General features: G+C 46.4%; 1 protein-coding gene across 1 annotated transcript in view; it reads right to left on the bottom strand.

Moving 5' to 3' along the window:
- Window positions 1–8,936, bottom strand: part of LOC144173315 (uncharacterized) — a 28,794-nt gene extending 19,858 nt beyond the window's left edge. Inside the window, exons 1-7 of the mRNA XM_077701798.1 lie at window positions 8,878–8,936; window positions 7,055–7,118; window positions 5,987–6,063; window positions 5,500–5,588; window positions 4,248–4,400; window positions 2,230–2,362; window positions 223–299 (exon numbers count right to left, since the gene is read on the bottom strand). Of these exons, the coding sequence (XP_077557924.1) occupies window positions 223–299; window positions 2,230–2,362; window positions 4,248–4,348 (311 nt within the window). The 5' untranslated portion in view covers window positions 4,349–4,400; window positions 5,500–5,588; window positions 5,987–6,063; window positions 7,055–7,118; window positions 8,878–8,936. The remainder of the gene's footprint in view (window positions 1–222; window positions 300–2,229; window positions 2,363–4,247; window positions 4,401–5,499; window positions 5,589–5,986; window positions 6,064–7,054; window positions 7,119–8,877) is intronic.
- Window positions 8,937–16,778: the final 7,842 nt, after the last annotated feature.

Raw genomic sequence — 16,778 nt, 5'->3', positions numbered from 1 at the left:
ATATACTTCGTTTCAACAATTCTAACTTTTGGCCGTGGGCGGCTAAATCGGGTGACGGACGGACGGACGGACGGACGGACGGACGGACGGACGGACGGACGGACGGACGGACGGACGGACGGACGAACGGACGGACGGACGGACGGGTGGCCCGACCAAAATTTTCGCGAATAATTAGCCCAAGAAAGGCTATCATCTTTAAAAGGAAGTAGAAGCTCTCACTTGAAACTGGACGGGTACGTCAAGTAGTCCAGTATGTGCGCCGTGTACTTCCGGTCGACGTCAGCCGCAAAGCGTATCTGTGAAACGAGAGAGACTTTTCTGCTTGGCACACGTCATAGGGTTCTATGGTGCACATTATAGGCGCTAAACAATATAACCGCAAGCAATGCATTGGACTTGTTCATGTTTTTGCTTTTACCGCACGGCTGCGCCGGGCTGTGTTATCTGTATCCCAAGTGAAGCGCATGTTCCATTGTTTTGTTTTTTTTCTTATGCCGCACGGGTTATCCCATTTTATGAGAAGAATGTTTCGCCCTAACACCTCTAGCGGAGAAAAGTCTTCTTTGATCTACAGTGTTTTCGATATAATTAGACGGTTCGAGAAACACCCGCGGTGAAAGATAAATGCCTGCAGAGCAGACGCCGCGGCATTCGATTCGCCGACACTCGCCTGCGCGCGTCACTTTGTTGACTGCTGCTTCGCTGCCTGTGTATTTTTGAGTTGTTAGGGGAGCACAAGTTCGCTCCAATAAACTTGTTTTTCCTTCAAGACAACTGCGTCGTTATGGCCGCCAAAAGTGAAGTTTCAGACTGGTTTCATGTGAAAAAATTCTGCGACAGCCCAGGCCACGTTCACTGGACACGTTTCAAAATGTTGATCAGGTTTATTTTTTATATTACTACCAGCAGGCAAACGTTTATATATCCGATTACACAAACTCCTGTTGTCGAGTCGAGCATTCGGTTACAGGCGCTCTATGTGGAGGTCATTTGCTCCTGTTGGCCCATTGGCAACCACCAATAGAGATTCATCGCAGTTCCTGCGCTAAAGTTAACTGCGAACATGCAAGTAACCAGTATACTGCGTGAAACACCGCACGGAAAAAAACAAAAATAGGCCAGACGTGAATTTTCATTCTTATCAGCTAAACAGTTAATCCAAGCCAATTAAGCAATGCAGTGATTCTCAAATGAGGCCCTTTGATGATGCCTGCAAAGCGCTTCGTAAAACTACTCCCACCACCCCCATTGATTCCTCTTTGCCAAACCTTTCCGGCAACGCAAAAAAAAATTGGCTTTGTTGAGTGGCCGTACATCAAACTTGTTCCTTTAACAGGCGTTTTAAAGTCATTTTTTAGATGCGACGCTGAGAGCATCTCTTGTCGGCGGCCCTGTCCTTCCTGCGTGCGTCCGTCGTCGTCGGCGTCCGCACTCTCCTCCGCTCACCCCCTCTCCTCTCCGATAGCGAACACTCTCTCGCGAGGGGCATTGGATTGGATTCGATTGGCTTGGCTTGGCTTGGCTTGGATTGGATCGGATTTGGATTGGATTGGATTAAAGTGGATTGTGTTGCGTCATAGCCGCGGCAGACGCACTGGCGCCGGCGCGTGCCCAGGTGAGAGCGAACACCCTCTCTCAACATCTGCGGGTGTGCGGCCCAGCGCGCTCTCACTCCGCCGGTGGGCGGCGCTGTGCGCGGTGCTGCGCATGTGCAGTACTCTCTCTCTCCGCGGTCTCCTCTCCTCCGGGCGCGCTGCGCATATAACCGGTGTGCCGCTCTCCGGCGGCCTTTCGGTCGACGGTTGCTCTCCGCTTGCGCTTGAACCCCCCTCAGCGTCGCATCACACCAGGGTTCCCGCGAGGGGAGGTGGGCGTAATTTTTTTTGCCCAACACGCCAGCTGTGTAAAAACGCCTGACATAAAAGGCAGTAGGCGTTGGACTCTACCAGCAAGAGCGGATTGTTTCACATGACACCGATAAACATTGGCGCCAGACAAAATGAAAATCAAATCGGCTACTTTAGCTTCAAACGCAAATTGTTTAACACTGTGACACATATTTCATCGTGGGGTCCCCACTTCCGTAATCCCAAGATGCGTCCCCTGCACGTTCGTGGTCGAGAACCACTGAAGTATAGCGCATTTCCCCGCGCGTGGGATACGGTGGCAGAAAATTAGCTGCGGATGCCACCAAGTGTCCCGCCATGCGCGTACGCGTTTCCTTACGTGGTCCACGAGGCTTGGGCTCCTCCTTGAGTACGGGTTGCAGATGAAGGCCTGGGCGGCCACGCTGAGGTTCATGATGTTTCGGCCGATGACGAGTAGCACCGCCGACGCGGGCAGGGCTCCGTACGCTGTGCTGGAAAAGCGCGCCAGTCTGTCCGTCGTTTAAAAGCGCTAGAGCTCAGCCCACAGGGGCTGGTCACTAATGTCGTAAGTTTGTGTGAGCTGTGTTTGTACGCAACGTGTGAGTACACAGACGTAGCCGCGGAAATCATTGAAGAAATTGTACACATAAAAGGAGCAGTTACTTGTACAGACATAAAAAGGGTTAACAACAACGAAGGACAATGTTCCAGCTTACGGTAGTGCTCGATCTAGTAAGCGAGGCTGTGCGTATGCGCTGGAGACGTAAAGTGCAGTAGGTCAGCACCGTAAGCGACGATTATCAGCCGCCGAAGATGCTCCTGTGGCTATCTTTTGCTCCCACTCTGGGCCTAGGCTGGTACTTCGTTATTTGTTGTTAACACTTTTGGCGACTGTACGTCTACTGAGGCAAGACAGGGAGAAGAAAAGAATTCTTCTTGCCGGCCGCCCAAATTTGCATTCAACTTCTCTAGAATGTGCCCTAGCAGTCGTTTGATTTGTTTTTTTACATTTCTGGCATGTAATTTGGTATGTGTCGTGGACAATACCGAAAGCATCAGCAAGGAGGCGTGCGGAGCTCACGGAATTACTGTTCTAATTTTAAAGTACTTGTTTGGTACACCTGCCAGGTTTTGTTTGCTTTTTATGGCCGCTATAAACGTTGCTGTGCTTTAGTCGGAATTTTCGTACTAGGTGACATAAAAGAAATATTTCTGGTACTGTAAGGTACCTAAGGCAAGCTCAATGACACCAAAAATGATTTAATACTTTTGTTAAACTAATTACAAGGCTCAATTTCAATCTGTCCCATCTTCCCAATCTATCGATGTCACAGCCTACGTAATATAAATGCGTTCTGTGGTCTGCTCTCGTACTTTCATTGCAATAGCTTGTCGGTACGTGTTGCCTATGGTCACGCAACTTTATTTTTTTTGTTGTTACAACATAAATCACGGCAGGTAGGGTAATTATACTAACTCACGGCGTTATCCATCTAAGGTAAACAAATTTTGAACTCTGATTTGTGGTTCATTTGTGCATAAGAAATACGGCTCATGATAACAGCACAAATCAGCAAGCAGACGAGGAGAGCAGCGACGTTGGTTGGGGAAGGTTGGGGGGAGGGGGAAGGGAAGAGGGAAGAGTAGGAGCCAATGTTGAGTAGGCAATCGTGAAAGCAATGTTCTGGGGGGGTGAGAGGAGGGGGGACTGGTATCGCATGGCTTCACTGCTTTATCGAATTAAATAAGGCCTAATTTCCATAAAAAACTCAATTAAATATGGCCTGAGCTTAGTTTCAATGAAGTTAGTTGCACAGTAGGCCGACCAACGTTAAGCATGGGTGCGTGTGCATGTTCTGTAAACCCTAATTCGCTAACTGCTGTCACCTGTCGGCGCGATGAGCACACACCGCATAAGGCTATATACGAAAACTCGAGCGCGCAGCCAGGAAAACGCCTCCAAGATAATACTAAAGCCGTAGGGGATAAGCCGGTGAATGTAACCCACCGCCTTATCGTAGCCATGCGACTGGCTCTAGCGAATGTCTATGCGACCGGCTTAAGAAGGCCTGTACGATCTTGTCTTTATCTTGGTCAGTCGTATCAACAGAACGACCTCCGAGCGATGGCCCTACAAACAGGCTTTCTTCTCGTGTAGGGGGTGACTGCTGGCCTCGCTGGCACAGTAGCGAAGGCAACGCCCCAATGAAAGAGAAACCAGAGGTCCGCCGAAGCTGGTATATATATATATATATATATATATATATATATATATATATATATATCGGGTTGCAGCGATAAACCCCTGTTATCCCCCCGAAGGTACCGCGGGATATCTTGAATTAAATGATATCCGATAAAGACTCCAACACGCACAACATGATCGCCAAGCCGGCGAAGTTGGAGAACTTGGTCCTCTCCGCGGGCATCGTATCGGGGCTGCGCATCGAGACACCGATTGCGATGATGACCAGCATTGCCAGGACGAACACGACGACGATCAGTGACGTCACAAAGGTTATCACTCTCCTGAAAAGAAGAAAGCACACTTATTTGCTGAACGTCGCCTATTTGAGCTGTCATTTTTCTTTTTTTGCAAAATGAAAGACCGCGTATCTGCTCGCTTCGCTGCAAATGTCGTCAGAAGACGATAGCATTCTGCCGCTCTGGCCACGTGAATGTCTCTCTTATCGCCCCCACCTCCTTCTGATGCTCTTCGCTTCCCTTTCGGCCCTCCCACGATAAACACAGAAAAGGTTTGCGAAAGGCAATTCAATTTTCCCGCGTTCCACTGCTTGCGCCATCTACTGTAACCTTTTGTTACTGCTGAACTTGAAATACTGCCACAAGGTAAAAACTCGCGCCTGCGATTTTTGTATTTGGGTCAAAACATTGTTTTCAACGAGTACTTTTTATTTCCTGTCGCAAAAATCAAGCGGCTGTGTATGTTTAATTAAAAGAACACTGCGAATGCCACTTATGTATTGACGTATTGCCTCAAATATGCCTAGTGTTTTCTTTTTCTTGAACAATGTTGATATGTATGAAGTGTAACTCCAGATTCAGTGGTTTGTAAAAGTTTTGCCTGTATAGACACCTCGTTCACGGATCCCTTTACTTTTAGCCGGAAGGCTGAATTGAAGGACAGGCAACAGACAGACAGACCAAAATTTTGAGTTTAAGCAGCCCAGGAAAGACTCGTCTTTAATAACGACATTCGAATTTTAGGCTGCCCTAGTTGAGTGCAGAACAGGACATCTGCTCGGATGTCGAAAAGTATGCGGTACGGACAATGCAGTGCATATATTGAGAAGAAAAAAAACTAAGTGGGGGGGGGGGGACTGCTATGCGTCATAACGCGAGATTAGATATCCCAACGCTGACAATTTTCAGTTGTCGAAACAGCCCACTGTTACTTGCTCGCTTGAGAAAAAAACAGCACTAAGCAATGTACCCTGTGTTGAATGGATGAATGAATGAATGAATGAATGAATGAATGAATGAATGAATGAATGAATGAATGAATGAATGAATGAAAGGGGGAGACGCAAGTCTCGTGCCCGCAAAGAGAGAGCGAAAAAGTTCGAAGCGTTAAAGTTCTCAGACAGTAAATGACATTTACACTCACAGCCGATTCCTGCCCACTCGGAAAGGGTCCGTTTTTCTCCCTAGGAAGCCCGGGTAGGTGATTTCGTGCGTGATCAGAATGTCCCTCGCCTGCACGAAAGAGAGATTATTTGTGCCGAATTTGCGGCACTTTTACCTGCATAACCTCACTATTTCAGGAATCCAGCCAACGTTTAACGCCATGGACCATTTCGCAGGAGGCAGAACTAGTCTCTTGAAACGATCCTTAGAAAGCACAAAAAATTGGATTTGCTGGTCAACATGATAGTGTTGATAACCTCGATCTTTGATGTATGAAGTACGTAGTCGGGGTCAGCGCTTAGGCTGGAACAATGAAGCTTGGTGCGACCTCCTCCATCTGTGTGCAAGTTTACTCGCTTGGTCAGTGCCTTTCTAAACAATGATCATTTTAGAGAGAGAGAGAGAGAGAGAGAGAGAGAGAGAGAGAGAGAGAGAGAGAGAGAGAGAGAGAGAGAGTTGACAATTACCTCAGTGATCTTCCGGTGAACGCTGTTTCCCACTTTTTCCGCTACGCTCTCGATCTTGACCACCTGCTTTATTGCATCTGCATTTGAAATGCAAAAGATATTCTGAGGTGATAAAAAAATGTGTTCAGCCCCGCACCGCTGGGTAACGAGCTACGCGTTTGAATGACAGTCGTGCTGGGTTAGAAAAACAGAAGTATTGAACAGCTCCTATCCAATATGTCTTTTGAGGCCGAGGCTGTACAAAGGTATTCCGTAAAGTCGCCGATTCGTCCAACTTAGCTGCGTTCGCACTTCGAAAAGAGCGATACACAGAATCAACCTTGCAGTGATATTTCGAGCGCATTGAGATAATCCTAAACCTTCTTTCCTCATCAGCAATTAGTTACAACGGTAAAAGACGAAGTAAAACAGTCGAAGACTGGTTCTGCAGAACCAAAACTTTCGGACAAGCTTGATTGTCTAACACTTTCTCGCAATCACTCGGTAAATCGACACGGAGTTTACGGAAACTCTCTTCCGGAGGGCTCGCTAAAATATTCACGCAATTTTTATCTGGTTCAAAAAATCACTGGTCGATTGCTTTACTCAAGGCGACAGCGCAAAATAGCAGCACTCGACTGCCATGCCAGTTCTTCACTATGAAATATTTTACGAATCCATCCGGCAAGATAAAACTACTCTCCTCCTATCACAGCTGCCACTATAGCCTGGGAGGGAGCCTCGTACAACCAGCGTCAGATGGCATGACCGCAGTTTCCTTGCGGAATTTTCTAAGGCAAGAATAACGTACACAAAAGACGTTGTAGTGCAGAAGCAGCAAATTTACTTGCGCTATATTCATAGATCGCTGACCCTCGCTGTACTGAAATTTGGTTAAATAAGAGCTTTAACTGAAATATATAGCCACGCCTACGCAGAAAGACCAATTTCTGGAGACTATTAAACCAAAAATGAAAAGAACTTCCCCCTCGTAGTATACAATACCAACAACAAGGACCCAGATGAGGGAAACTGGTCGGGTCACACCAGTGAACCACCAACTTCCCGAAACTAATACCTAGAACTCACCTCGTCTGCTATCGCTTTTCAGGCTGTCGAACTGGTTGATCAGTTCCTTCCAAAGCTTCCCAATCTGAAAAAAAAAAAAAAAAATCAGTTCGTCAGCGGGCTTTTTCTATTCGCAGCTTCCTGGAAGGCGCTTTTCCCTGAACACAATGACATTCATACCATGCTACGCGATATGAAGGGCGACTGCACGCGAATTGTTTGTCAACACTGAAAAAGGTGCGGTGAAGGGAAAAGTCAGGTAGCTTTATGTAGCCGGATATTTTATTCCGGAATTGACAATTTTCAACACTTACACAAACGCTGACAATGCGAAGCTTCGTGTTTATTATTGGTCATTAGAGAACATGTACAGGTGCCCTAAAAAGTAAACGGAGCAAGACTTCTTGAAATTAGAATAAATTCTATTTTATGCGGCTGCCAGCATAAATACAATATGTGCGGCTCGATTTTATTCTAGAATGGCATCCTTGAAAAGTCACTTAGAGGTTGCTGGCTGGGCACAAGGCGGAGAGATCCCCTCAATATCTCAAACCCGTGCTCTGTTTACTTTTTGGGGCACCTGTACTTCATCTACCTACCGCAATAGAGATAAAAACAAGATATATAATGGCATCTTCTAAACTTGTTATTAATCCTTCACACTGTTGTACGAACTAATGTTCGTGAAATATGCAAGATGAAACTTCTTACCACTCAGACTGGGCTCATTCTAGTTTTTTCTTTTTTTTCCTCTGGGTTACCAAAGTTCAAAGATTTTTTTTTAACAGGTTGGTTGGTTGGTTGGTAAAACGTTTATTGAGCCTAACGGGAAGGGGTAGAAAGGTGTGGTTAGCCTCATAAGTCCAGGAGGCCTCTTGTCCGGGCTGTCTCCTGGGCGCGCCGCACCAGCGCGACTTGGCGCTCCGGTGCGGAGCTGGTAAGCTCTAACTTCCACTCTCTCAAGGAAAGAGGAGGGGTGGGGGGGGGGGGGGTGTTGGGGGCAGGAGAAGATGAGGTGGAAGGTGTTGAGAGCGATACGACAATGTGGGCAATTCGGGTGGGAAGAGAAAAGGGGAAATGTGGGATAGGATGATGTGGTTGTAGGTTTCGGTCTGTATACTCGGAGGAGGATGTAGGTCTTGCGGATAAGAGTGTCCACCTTGTTATCTTCCTGTATCTCGAGGTTGGCGGAAGGGCAGCTGTGTGTGAGGCGACTGATGAGGAGGGCTTGGACGAGTTTGCAGGTGTCGGGTTATTTGAGGCTGAAGGTGGAGCCGCGCATGCACCGAATGAGGTGCGTGATTTGGTTGATAGTGGTGATAGTCTTGTGGGAGTTGTGGGAGAAGAGTGGCGCCGTAACAAATGTAGGGTTGCTGAACACAGGAGCGGGCTGTACCTAAATAAATGTCATTATGGCTGAAATGTATCCCACTCTGGTGTAAATTCACTCGCCACTGAAGCAGAGATATTCTACCGTAAAGCAAATGCTATATCGTAGCACGGCAGGGCAAATTTTCCCCGAAAAAAAAGCTGCATTTGTGGCAATTGGTGACTTCAGGGATAGGGGGTTAGGGGGGAGGGGAGCGGTGTATATGCCATCTTGAAAGTCTTTTATCGTGTACGCATAACAAAGGACTAGACGGCTGGAAAAAAGGATGTGCAATGGTTGAGACAACTGCAGCCAACTATGAACATCCACGCTCACCCCACATTATTATAAATAAATAAATAAATAAATAAATAAATAAATAAATAAATAAATAAATAAATAAATAAATAAATAAATAAATAAATAAATAAATAAATACGTCGCGCCCCAGTGCGAAAGCAGCTGTTACACTAACCTGAACGTCGGCCTTCGCGGCGGAGTCCAGGAGGTTGTTCAAGCTTGCAGACACTTCCTCCTACAGCGTTGTGAGAAGGGGACAATGATTGTAGCACTTTCCTCTCGCCATAAAGAGTATGCGTTAAATCACGTTAGTTCTAACTAATATAGGCTTTGGCATTATAGTACCCATCGCAACTTGCTAAAAACGCCGAGTGGCAGCCTAGCGTTGCCTTACTTACCATATACAGTCATTTTCGTATCATAACAAGCGGAACAGCACATTTCTGATTCTACAAATGCGAACATTTGTACCCAGAATGCTCACATTCCCACTCAGGGTAATTGGCCAGTAAGGCTATCACCTATATGTCTCTGAAGTGTGTCTGATTTTTTATATAAGAAGCAGATCCTGATGAACCATGGCAGAATTTTTTCCCGCGACTTCTTTTTTTGCACCTTATTTTTGGCTTTCTGGCAAGTTGTATTTGGTGTTGCTATAACATGAAGCTGATCTGAAAATAATTTGACCCGCACTGTGCCTTATAGGAACCCTGCAACACTTTCGCTAAGCGCTTTCACTCTTTCTTTCGCGTCTGCGACCACTGCGAAAGCTATAGTCATCGCCAGCACGGAGCGGCACTGCGTGATTTGCTCGTCGCACCAGATACGCCTTTCATTTCTGCTTTGTATTTGTGGCTTTATTTTTAAAGTTGCTATCGAAAAGCGTTCGTTGCTGCAACTGAAGGAAAACCGGCAACAGCCGCTACGTGGCCTTAATGACGTATTTCGAGCGGTCGAAGAACGTCAAGACCGCGAAAAAGAGAAAAATCTTTTGAACGAGTTTCCAAGTTATCTGATGAGCATAGAGCGGTGATTTTTGGGTGAAGTACTTTGCTACCCCCTAATCTAAGTACTGGGTGTATTGGGTGACTACGTTCTGCAAGCATTTAGGATTAAAAAAAAATGATAAAAGTGTTGCAGGGTCCCTTTAAAGAAAACGTTTTAGTTAGGCCAGACGAAGGAAAGGAGAGACATTTCTGCACAGGATTAAAGCAAAGTATATATGGGCAGCACCTTCCAAGCCACCAGAACTTAGTAGCATTGATTTCAAAATTGTTTATCGTGAAGGAAAGAAAAAAACGAGACACAAAATGGCGGGAAACGGACAGGGAAGAGCAGCAACGCTGCAGCGCTGACCGTTTTTCACCATTTTGTGTTTTTTTTTTGCTCATTATTGATGATGAATATTCACCAACTCGCCCAACTCACAGTCCTTTTGAACTATACAGCGTTCTTTTAGTTAAAAAATTACGTGAGATTAATTTTAAAAGACAGATTAAATCTTCGTGTACGAGAACGGCGCCGAAATGAAGTGAGATAGAAGCACAACAGAAACAAAAAATAAGAATAAGATGTTTGCTCGAAGGCGTTGTTTGCTGGAGCGGTGCCCAGATGTACGTTTGGGTGGTTTGAACAACCACGATTTGGTTAACTCCGCCAAGTCCAGTTTTCACTGAAAAAAAATTAAAGCCGTTCCACTCAATGTGAAGCTGTCGCAAGTGCAGAGGAGTGATTCGCCATAATGAACTGTAGCGCCGTTATCCACTCACTGCTACCACCCAATGGATTTCAAATCTCCCGCCTTCGCAGTGCTCGCACGCCCCCTGCGTGAAACGGCGCCAGCGGGAGTCCCGTTCTTTTTGTGCTTGCTTTTCCTCCCGCACGTGCCGGCGTTCCACTGCCACTTTTTTTTTTCGCGTACTATCGTACAAACCAACTCAATGAACGTTCCTAATTAAATGAACGCGGGCGATGCCGGTTAGTTACGTATATTTTACCTCAAATGTACCTACAGGTTTATTTGCGCTAAACAACGGGGAGATGTAGGACAAGCGCCAGCGGTTCACGAGTGTCAAATGCTTATGACTATATAATCCGCTTGGCTTTCGAAGCCTCCGGGTTCCACCGCGACGACGAAACACCGTGTGGTTCTACTTGGATCCAGCGTGCTAAAGTGCTCTACAGTTAAAACCACGGAGAAAGAAGTGTTAATTACGCCTGCCCGTTATCGCTTCCCGCACTGGCCGCATCAGCCCAGGCGAGGTGGCCCACCCCGCCGCTGCTAATGGCGACCTCTCACCGTTCGGTGGTTTGGGCATCTATGGTCGTGGTACCGTTTGAATGCATTCTAGTTTCCAACCGTTGCTCATTCGCTAAAGATTGTGAATGAGATTGTGAAAATAAATTACGCAGGCTTGTTTCATCGGACGGAGCTTACGATCACTCACGACAAGTGTGTTAGAGTAACCCGTCGTTACGAAGTCGTTTTATTCCAAGTCTCGCTTTATTAGGGGAAACCATATCCGCTTTTAACGAAGTATTGCTTATAACGAAGTTAGTATTCTGTCCTGAGCACTTCGTTTAACGACACTTCATGTATTTGTATGCTTTGCCTCCCACGAGCTACCCTCGCAGTAACCCCTTCTAGTTTAGTTCTCTGTCGTTGTTACCACATTCTTTTCGTGGCTGTTCACCGGCGAGAGAGAGAGACAAGTACTTGCCGTACAATACTTGCCTTATTTGCGTATGCAGTGACGGTTGGGCCAAGCACTGTGAACGAGTCGCAGAATGGTTGCAATGAATGTCATCCAATAATTCGAGGTCTGGTAAGGCAAGGACTAAAAAAATCCACCCGGCGTCTTCCTAGTAAGTTTTCTTATTAAGTGAATAGTGCGTTTCCTTCCTCATTTCCCTGCTCCCGTGATGCTCGAAGAGGCAAATTAGTTTTGAAAGTTTATCTCTACACTTGTGTCTCTAGTAAACAACAACAAAATAGTACTAAAGAAATACGCTTAGCCTTTAACGTTTTGTTGACGCAGATGTAAATTCTCGACTTATTTTTAGAAACGTCTAAAAAACTGTAAGACTGTAAGTAGCACTTACTGTTGACAAAGTTTGCGCTGTAAACAGCTTTAAGAGGAGTGCTGGTTATTACATCCTGCACTTCCCGTCCGAGCTGTTCCGAGAATGTGCTGATCACTGAGGAAGAGGAAGAAAAAAGAAAAAGAAAGGATGAAGGCAGGAAGATAAGGGTAACACTGATTTAGCGAGTTTTTTAACACGAAAGTGTTTCATTCACGGATGCACAAAGATTTCCCTGACGTCATATCCGTCACGGAAATGACCCCAGTACAACGGAGCAAGCGGCCTGTAAAGGGTGCACCCCGGCATACAGGGTCTTCTTGCGGGAAAGAGTACATTATACTTAGGGTTGTTCGTTTTTGGGTTTTATATTTTAACATGAAAGTGTTTTATGTTGTGATATACCAAGAATTCAGTGACGTCATATCCGTCTCGGAAATGACGCCAGTACACCTTTGCCGAAGTGACCCGCCAGCAGGACGTCGCTCGCCAAGCACACCCACAAGACAACCGCCGACCCACAAATCATGCTCAGCTGCAGATTTCGCTGCACATTTCACTTTCGTGTTTTACCGATTCCTATGACAGAGAAATCAACCAAGTTTTTTTTTTCTTATTTGTTACGAGTGGCTGACTAGGGTTAGGTGCTTTGAGCACTTAACACTGGGATGCACTGTATGACTGCACTCTTAAAAAACAGTTGTGGCAATCACTAACGGAACACCAACAAGTTACTTGTCCCAGTATACACTAGGTACTTAGTAATTGGAGGTAGTGAATGCAGCACTAGTCAGGGTTACTAACTGATGCAGGCAGTAAGAACCAGCCTTTTCACTAGTGAAGTCCTAGCGATAGCACCCTTCTGAGCTACATGCGTTTACTAACTGGCCATGCATAACCTAGTCATAAGCACGAACTTAATCTAGTGTATGCTACTTCCTAAACCCAGTTAACTTCCTAACCATGCAGTTGCTAGTGGCAGAGTACCGCGGGATAATAAGGTTCGTAAGGTGTAGTAAATACGGCCGTTACTACCTTTTTGCGACCTTTTTTATTAAGGGTGTGCTTTGTGATTTTGATTACAAACTACAACGATAACACACTGTTTTAAGCATGGTTTACCAGCATAAAAAAAACTTCACCAGTTCAGCAAGTACGCATCATGTCTTGTGAGGCTCGTAGCACTAAAATAATTGTATCCCCACGTTTTCGACTATTACATCAATTGCATATCCTCCTAAAGCAACATTTGAGCAGAAATTGCGAGACAAAAGCTTTGTTGATCTGCGTTAATGTTTCACAAACATGTATGACCAAATCGACGGCCAGCTTACTTCCGGAGCTGAACGTGTCTTTTAGGTTTTCCAGCGTAGGCTTGATGTCACCGTCGAGAAATCGGTCGAACCGCTGAAACGGCACACACCACGAGTCAGAACACAAGCACTCGGGCGTACCCTAAACTCGCATACGCGACGTTTTTGCTCGCACTTCTTTTAAACCAGCTTTCGTCACACACGAAACTTTACTACGCTCGGAAAGGAGGAACACTGTCCGAAGGCTTGGGCAAGTGTTGATGGAAGACGCTCACACAGTTCATGCTGTTGAGGAAAGAACGCATGTCCTTCCGGATCTCCCAAGTCCTGGCCTGCATGTGGTCGACGCCATCTTCGACTGCCATAAAGGCACATATGTGAAAAGTGTAGAACATTCTGAAAAGATAGAGGCCACTGTTAAATCTAACATTCTGGTATTTTTCCATGGTGCAAAACGGGCCCCAACTCTTACCACAATGGACTGCCGTCCGTTATGCCGATAACCGGTTTTACGGAACCCCTTCCGTGCTCCGTTCTTTCGAAAACCGGTTCTACGGAAGAGATGCCGAATTCAGTTGAAGAGCGACCTTTGACGGAATGACTTCCGTTAGGACCCGTTTTTGCAGCACGGAGATAGGACAAAACAGAATGTAGCTGTTGACATTTTTGCTTCGGCAGAGGGACGAACGCTATACTGTTCGTGTCATTCAGGGACGCTCTGGTCATGCGCAGTTGCGCCATCTCTCTGCTCAGACAGATCGTGACAGGAATATCATAGATCTATATTTACAGCTGAGAAATCGTTATTCCAAAACAGAATAGTTTTGTGGAACCTAGCGTTATTCTGTATGTAGGTTCTACTGTTTCACGCGTTGTTTCAACAGAGAAGCAAATAGCTACGGGCTCACCCAGTTTTTTCTGCTGGGCTTGCATGTGTTTTCGACTGTATCTCTGTGTGCGTGTGTGCCTGGTCTACCCGCAACCATGAGTGTCTGCTACGTTCGTGCGTCTGTGTGTGCATGCGTATATCAGCGGGTCAGTCAGTCAGTGTCCGTTTGTCTGTCATCTCTGCGGTCGCTGTATGCATGTGTATGTGTTCGCGCGTGTCCACACGCACGTACGTCAGCATGTTCCTGCAAAGAAAAAGCTTACATGCGTCCTAAATGCCACCACACGACTACAAAGGAGAGCTGTTTACCAGAAAATTTCGTGCTTGAAGGAAACCTCGCCCTTGTCGTGGGTTCGAACCTGGGACCATCGTCATTTTATAGGGCACTCGTTTTGCGAAATATTGTAACCAGGATGCTAACAGTTTGTCAGTGTGGGAGCAAATTGATCGACAACTCGACGTGCACATCGAACCGTTGAAATCCTCCAATGTGAAAGTCTTCCTGTGTAGTCGTATACAGCTGCATTTCCCATATGTGTAAACTTCCGCTTTGCAGGCACTCATTCTCTTCACATTGGGGGCTTCCCCTAAAAAGGTCGACTGAGTGCGGGCTTATGCCTGAGAAAAGTACTTAAATAATCGCTAGTATATTTAGCCGCTGGCCATGGGTCATGTCAGTGCTGCGCATCGTCTCGTCGCACCTTTGTCGTTGAATCGTGACTGTTTTAGATGCGACGGCATCTCATTCACTCGCCTTGTCCCTCCATACGGCGTTGTCGTTGTCCGTCCACACCCCTCCCCCATTTTCCTCGCCGCGCGAGCTGCGCTCTCCGCCGCTCTCCGCCGCTCACCCCCTCTCCTCTCCGATAGCGAACACTCGCTCGCAAGGGGCATTGGATTGGCTTGGCTTTGCTTGGATTGGATTGGATTGGATTTGATTTCATTTGGATTTGGATTGGATTGGGTTGGATTTGGTTGGATTGGGTTGGATTGGATTGGATTAAGTGGATTGTGTTGCGTCAAGCCGCGCAACGTCGCGTCATAGCCGCGGCAGGGGGTTCACGGCACGTTTCACGCGATGGGAGAATCAACCTAACGGAAACAACAACGGAACTTCCTATGCGTCGCATCTACACAGGGGTTCCCGCGAGGGGAGGTGGGAGTAATTTTTCTTTTTTTTTTCTTTCTCTCAGATGGACCAGCCAGCGCTCGATGTCCCGTAGGCGTCAGTTAGCACGAAAAGCCGCCTTTGGTGCTGTCTAATGCATTTATTCGGATCGGATATCCATGTATGAAGACGATGCACCTATTTGTAAGACGCATGCTCGCACGCTTATCTAAACTACGAGGTCACAACGTAAAAGTATGGTGCTTTTGCTGTGTCAGTAAAAATATTTACCATTTTACACATGCTCGAAACGTGAAAGCCGCGTTGAATTCGTCGTGCTTGGAGAATTTGCCATGCGTGATATCGAATGAAGCTCCTACAATTCATGCAGTTTTTCCGAAAAATTCCGCCTTCTTAAATTTCCCCTAGGCGGATCCATTTCATTACTGGACTGTGCTAGCTCCATTAGTATTGGCGCAGTCGGCTAGACGATCCAGCTGCGCGTATAATAGTAATACAGTAGCCGACCGATTTTTCGGACCTGGAGGGAAACGAAAAGTAGTCCGAATAAAAGAGCAGTCCGAAAAATCCGCGACTCGCAAAAAAACAAACTATATTTCATTAAGCAGGACTGAAGAAGTCGACAATGGCTCCTTGCTTTAAATTACTCCTTCGTGGGAGAACATCTGCTTGCACCTCTCCAAACGTCACGTTTTCTTCGTAAACATTGTACAACAACGCCAATGCGCAATGCGCTGGCAATGTCCTGCGTTGAGGGTTGCGGGCGCTCTGGAGTGTCTTCGTCGAAGTCAGAGTCGCTTTGCGGAAGCGCGGTCACTTTGCACATGACGTCCGTTAGCTCGGCGCACAACTGTAAGTTGCTGTCCGCGGCAGCAAACTCGCGAAATGTCGCGACAGGTCAAATTTGGTTACCCCGGCGGAACTCAAGACGGAGTCCTCTGCTAATCCGAAACTAGCCAGGTGGTTAGGATTCAAAATGGCGTCGTCCTGAAGTCGCACCGTCGCTCTGCCACGGAAATTTTTTTCCCAAAATCGAACTTTTGGCTTTATTTTGTCCGAAACATACATTGTTCATATACATTACCCCTATAACACAACTGGAGGTTCCTCGGGAAAGTCAAGAATATCGAGCAAGTCCGAATTTTTGGAGTCCAAAAAAACGGTCGGCTACTGTAATAATAGTGCTATATTTTCCTTCAAGTGAAGGAGGAGACTGTGGGTAAAAACTACCGAAAGAAGCAGCTTGACACAATCCCGCAGTGCAACACGGTCCAGAAATGCCCCTGTATTCCCCAGGTTTAAAGAATTGAAATTTCAGTTCTAAAACAAGCCACGAAGACAAAATATGATTTCTTCATTAAAAAGTAATTAGGTATTAAAAGGGCCATAAAACAACATTTTAGTTAGGTTCATTAAAAGGCTGATTTATCCTGACAACAATGATACCAGTTTTATCGCAAACGCCAAACAAACAATCGAGATATTAGAGCGTTTTAGCAGTACGTCTGCTCCGGCCGTTCCGTTCGTTACGTTGCTACCGGGTTTACCGGGACCCGACTGCGCATGCGCCATTTGTTCCGTACGCGACCGGCGTCTCTCCCGGCGCTCTGCTTCCGTGTTACCGTATCCGGAGCCCGCAACCGACTTGCGTTGCTCTGGTCGGC

This window comes from Haemaphysalis longicornis, unplaced genomic scaffold (genome assembly GCF_048455015.1).
Source record: "Haemaphysalis longicornis isolate Haplotype H1 unplaced genomic scaffold, Haemaphysalis longicornis Haplotype H1 scaffold_3, whole genome shotgun sequence".
NCBI classification, from domain to species: Eukaryota; Metazoa; Arthropoda; class Arachnida; order Ixodida; family Ixodidae; genus Haemaphysalis; species Haemaphysalis longicornis.
The sequence above is the reverse complement of the archived record's forward strand: the minus strand, read 5'-3'. Positions and strand labels throughout refer to the sequence as shown.